At 42.0% G+C, this 4615-nt stretch overlaps 1 protein-coding gene across 1 annotated transcript; it reads right to left on the bottom strand.

The window, feature by feature from the left end:
* Positions 1–903: 903 nt before the first annotated feature.
* Positions 904–2654, bottom strand: LOC147904890 (polygalacturonase 1 beta-like protein 3). Its single transcript, XM_087397139.1, has 4 exons — positions 2548–2654; positions 2330–2406; positions 2060–2126; positions 904–1959 (listed from the first exon to the last, which is right to left on the bottom strand). The coding sequence occupies exons 3-4, from the start codon at positions 2120–2122 to the stop codon at positions 1003–1005; spliced, it is 1020 nt and encodes a 339-aa protein (XP_087253265.1). The 5' UTR covers positions 2123–2126; positions 2330–2406; positions 2548–2654; the 3' UTR covers positions 904–1002.
* Between the last annotated feature and the right edge of the window lie 1961 nt (positions 2655–4615).

Genomic DNA, 4615 nt, shown 5'->3' with positions numbered 1-4615 from the left:
ATCGTCGACATAAAAGAGAATATCACGTAGACGCTGAAGACGGCAGCAAAGATGGCGCTGATCATGATCATGAAGTAGTTCAAGATGATCCAGAACATGAAAATGTTTCAATCGCTGATCAAGACAAAGGCAACGCAGGCAGCGCATCTGCACATGTAGACTCTAGTGAAACTGAAGATGAAGGGAGCGAACTACAAGGTAACAATCTTGCTGCTAATGATTGTTACGAAAACGGAGCCTCTAAAATAGATCTAAACAGTGATGAAGGAGATTGTGAACAAATTGATGAAGGCACTCAGCTTGTAGATCAAGACTTTAATATAGGTAGTGCTCATGAAAACGAAGCAGATGGTGCTCATCCAGATAGTATAGGTGACGAAGGAGCAGATTGTGAAGATAACATTGCTTATGATGTTGTTGCTAAAAAAGAAGCACGGGAACCCCGAGTAGATAGCACTGGACAAGCCAGATCTCCAAACGTTGCATCTACACATTCAAAGGTGGACGGGGATAGATTCGATGCTTCAAACGCATATCGTAAAAATGATCCAGAGGATAGTGAAGAAGCTGTTGTTGATAATGAAAATCAGGCAAAAAAAGAAGACTCCAAGATAACCTCAACACTTTCCTTGCTTTTACACATCTTGAGGGGGAGTGTTAGTGTACAAGATGGTGAAAAGCATTCCTTGCAAGTACCAGACAAGATAACCTTGTTGTTGCAAAAGACACGGTTCAAGATGAATTCGGAGCTGCAACTATTCTTCCTCATGCGATCCGTTTTAGATCCTGGATAGCATTGCATATTTGTATATATCTATAGCATATAGACTAGGAAGCGAAGCATTGCAATCCGGGGTGCATCTCATGAATACACAATTCATTCTGCCTATGAGCAAAACTCTGTGATTTCTATAGTTACAATCATGTTAATATCACAAACTATATAGCAGGATTGCAGCTATATAAAACAGTATGTACAAAGATATGTACAAACACGAGCTTCTACTCGGTGGGGATGAAGAGGAGATCATCTTTCACGATGTAATGGCATGCTTCGCTCTCTCCAGGGCGGACGTGAAGCACCGCGAAGGCTGGATGCAAATCCGGCCACTGGCTCGTGTCCATATGGCAGGTTGCGACCTTGTTGATGATGCGACCATCGTCCAACTCGACCTTGAGCTGGTATACCTTGGTGTTATCAATGGAGTGGCAGTAATATACTTGAAAAGGATACATATTATCGTGGCAAGTTATGGAACTGCTGGCTGCAATGAGTGACGCCTCCAAGAGCTTGCCAGTCTGCTTCGACCCTGATGCGTCTTGCGGAGGGAGAAGAACGATGTCAGAACCAATAGTTGAGGCAACAAAGTCTATCATTTCTTTTAGTGAAGACACACATCGTTTCGATTCGCCTTTCATGGCCGGGGCCAAGCATCGGAACATGGTCGTATGCGCCTGCCAGGAGAGATTGGATCTGTCTGGAACGTCCACGGTTTTCAAAAGCTGAGGTAAGCTGTCATGGGTGAGGAGGAAGCTCTGGGCAAGCTGATGGGGAAGGAACTTCCGGGCCGGCAACTGAGGAATTTGAAGGTAAGGCAGTCGTAAAGGTTGGCCTTCAACAAGGTCCTTTTCCCGGAAGAAATCAGCGGCCTCGGGGTCGTCGCTCAGTTTCTTGAACAGCTCAAGGTCCACCTCCGTTCGCGCATAGCTTTGGTGCGGCCCCAGTTTTCTCTCCACTCGAGTACTCGAACCGCACACAATGCCGGCAGCTCTGCAGAAGGGTAGGCTATGTGATGCGAGGAGTGCACCGTCCATAATCTGCCTTGCGTAATGGTCGATGTCCGATGTTGTGAGGGGGGATAGCTTGCGCGCCAAGGTGGGGGGGATGTGGAGTCGGGGGAAAGTCTTCTGCCAAAGGGTGATTTCATCAGACGTCGCGGTGCTTGAAGTGGTGATGGCCTGTGGATTCAGAGGAGACGGGGTACGTGAGCGGTAATTGACATGAAAAACCAGAATGCAGGTTGATGAGAATAAGCACAGGCAGAGCTGAAAGACTTACCAAGAGCCCGACAAGCTGGGCGATGAAGAGTACTAAGGTGGTGGAGAGGTGCGCCATATTCATACTGAGAAATGCAAAACGTTAACTATTATACGTGCTTAGTGAACCTGCAATACAAAAGCTCATTCATCCTGAGAAATGCAAAACGTTAACTGTTATACGTGCTTAGTGAGCGAATATTGAAGCTCATTCATCCTGAGAAATGCAAAACGTTAACTATTAATATACGTGTTTAGTGAACCAATACAGAAGCTCATTCATCCTGAGAAATGCAAAACGTTAACTGTTATGCGTGCTTATTGAGCCAATACAGAAGCTCATTCATCCTGAGAAATGCCTCATTCATCCTGAGAAATGCAAAACGTTAACTGTTATACGTGCTTAGTGAGCCAATACTGAAGCAAATTCATCCTGAGAAATGCAAAACGTTAACTATTATACGTGCTTAGTGAGCGAATACAGAAGCTCGTACAGAAGAGGGATAATACCTTTTCTTTTGATTGGGCGAGTATGTCTTCTCATTCAACAACGGGATCAGTGAGCTCCTAGCTGTGACAACACTACCTGAAGGTTGATGAGCAAGCCTCCAAATTTATAGACTAGAGAATGACCACTTACGTTAATCTTTTCTATTTATGATAGTGAAAACAATTACGCACATAGAGATAGAGATGAGGATGGTGCGGACAATCACGAAAAAGACATGGTGCAGACAATGTTGAAAAAGAAGATGGTGCACACAATACTGAAATAGAAGATGGTAGAGTGATCTTGAATAAGAGAAAGAAGAAATTGCAAATGAAGAGGCCCCTCAAAATAGGGCCCCAAGCAAACTTTTTTGTTTCCTATTAATTAATTAGTTGGGCGAGTTGGGGGCATAAGAGGGTAATTAAGCTTAAGATAACACAAATTAATTAGGGGCATAAGAGGGTAAGTAAGCTTAAGATAACCAAAATTAATTACTTAAGACATGGTGACAATAATGAAATAGAAGATGGTGATTGATTTGAAAAAGAATGTAGAGTGATCTTGAATAAGAGAAGGAAGAAATTGCAAATGAAGAGGTCCCTCAAAATAGGGCCCCCAGCAAACTTTTTTGTTTCCTATTAATTAATTAGTTGGGCGAGGGGGGGGCATAAGAGGGTAATTAAGCTTAAGATAACACACATTAATTAGGACCATAAGAGGGTAATTAAGCTTAAGATAACCAATATTAATAAAAAGTAAAGGGGGGGAGGAGCATTAAAGAGGGAGGGACCTTTGAGACTTATGATAATGAAACAATTACACACATAGAGATAGAGATGAGGATGGTGTGGACAATCATGAAAAAGACATGGTGTAGACAATAATGAAAAAGAAGATGGTTCAGACAATAATGAAGTAGAAGATGGTGATTGATTTGAAAAAGAATGTAGAGTGATCTTGAATAAGAGAAGGAAGAAATTGCAAATGAAGAGGCCCCTAAAAATAGGGCCCTGAGCAAACTTTTTTGTTTCCTATTAATTAATTAGTTGGGCGAGGGGGGGGCATAAGAGGGTAATTAAGCTTAAGATAACACAAATTAATTAGGTGCATAAGAGGGTAATTGAGCTTAAGATAACCAAAATTAATTAAAAGTAAAGGGGGGGAGGAGCATTAATTAAACTTAAGGGGGGAAGGAGCATTAAAGAGGGAGGGCATTAAAGAGGGCCGGAGGGGGAGGAGGGAGCACTTATAATATAATACTACTATAAGTAAAGGGTATATAATATTACTTTATGGCTTAGTGGTAGGACTCATGCCTGGGAAGCAAAGCTTTTGAGTTAGAATCTTTTCTTGAAAGTTTGGGAAAGCCCCCTTAGACATAGTCTATGCATAAAATTAAGGCAGAGAGAAACATAGGTTAGTTAAAGCATAAATAAATTAAGCAATAGATAAACATAGTTTAATTAAGCCTCCAATGCATCAAAACTAATTAATTAATTGAAAGTGAGGAGAGGTGAAATATGAGAGGCTCATGAGAGGTGAAGAGGCCCGTGACTAAAAACAAGGAACAAGGGAGATAGACATCTTCCGATTTCCTTCTTTTAGGACCATCATTCTTCCTCTTTTATTTGTGATCTCTCTACATTTTTTTCAAACCAATGGACATCTTCTTTTCACTGTTGTCCTCCCATCTCCATTGTCTCTTTTTTCTTGTTTTTAGTCACATGCCTATTCCTTTGAACATTAGATTCCTTCTATTATTCACTCTCTATCTCACCCTTGAACTAGTGGCCCCAACAAAGCAAACCAGCGAGTGAAATGCATGTGGCTTGAGGCAACCATTCACTACAATGAGTGCACCACATGGATGGAAGAGAAGTGGGGAGCTAACTACAAAGGGAGCAACATTCTAAGATGAAGCTGGAGTTGCACTGTTAGCAAGAAGTATTGCACAAGTCATGAAGACACCTACCCCCACTAAGGAGCTAGAGCTATCATCAAATGTAAATGCTTGGCGTGTAGTACCCGCCCATCATTATGAGAGAAGGGTATCAATTGTTACATGGCCATTCAAGAAGACAAGAATGA

This window comes from Dipteris shenzhenensis, chromosome 2, assembly GCF_047967505.1.
Source record: "Dipteris shenzhenensis isolate YYH24624 ecotype China chromosome 2, Dip_SZ_1.0, whole genome shotgun sequence".
In the NCBI taxonomy this organism is placed as follows: Eukaryota; Viridiplantae; Streptophyta; class Polypodiopsida; order Gleicheniales; family Dipteridaceae; genus Dipteris; species Dipteris shenzhenensis.
The sequence above is the reverse complement of the archived record's forward strand: the minus strand, read 5'-3'. Positions and strand labels throughout refer to the sequence as shown.

Bases quoted from the DNA above. Each gene is read 5' to 3' on its own strand.
- LOC147904890 (XM_087397139.1), bottom strand. From the start codon at position 2,122: ATGAATATGGCGCACCTCTCCACCACCTTAGTACTCTTCATCGCCCAG. The intron at 1,960-2,059 runs GTAAGTCTTTCA...CTGAATCCACAG, and splicing joins CCCAGCTTGTCGGGCTCTTG to GCCATCACCACTTCAAGCAC.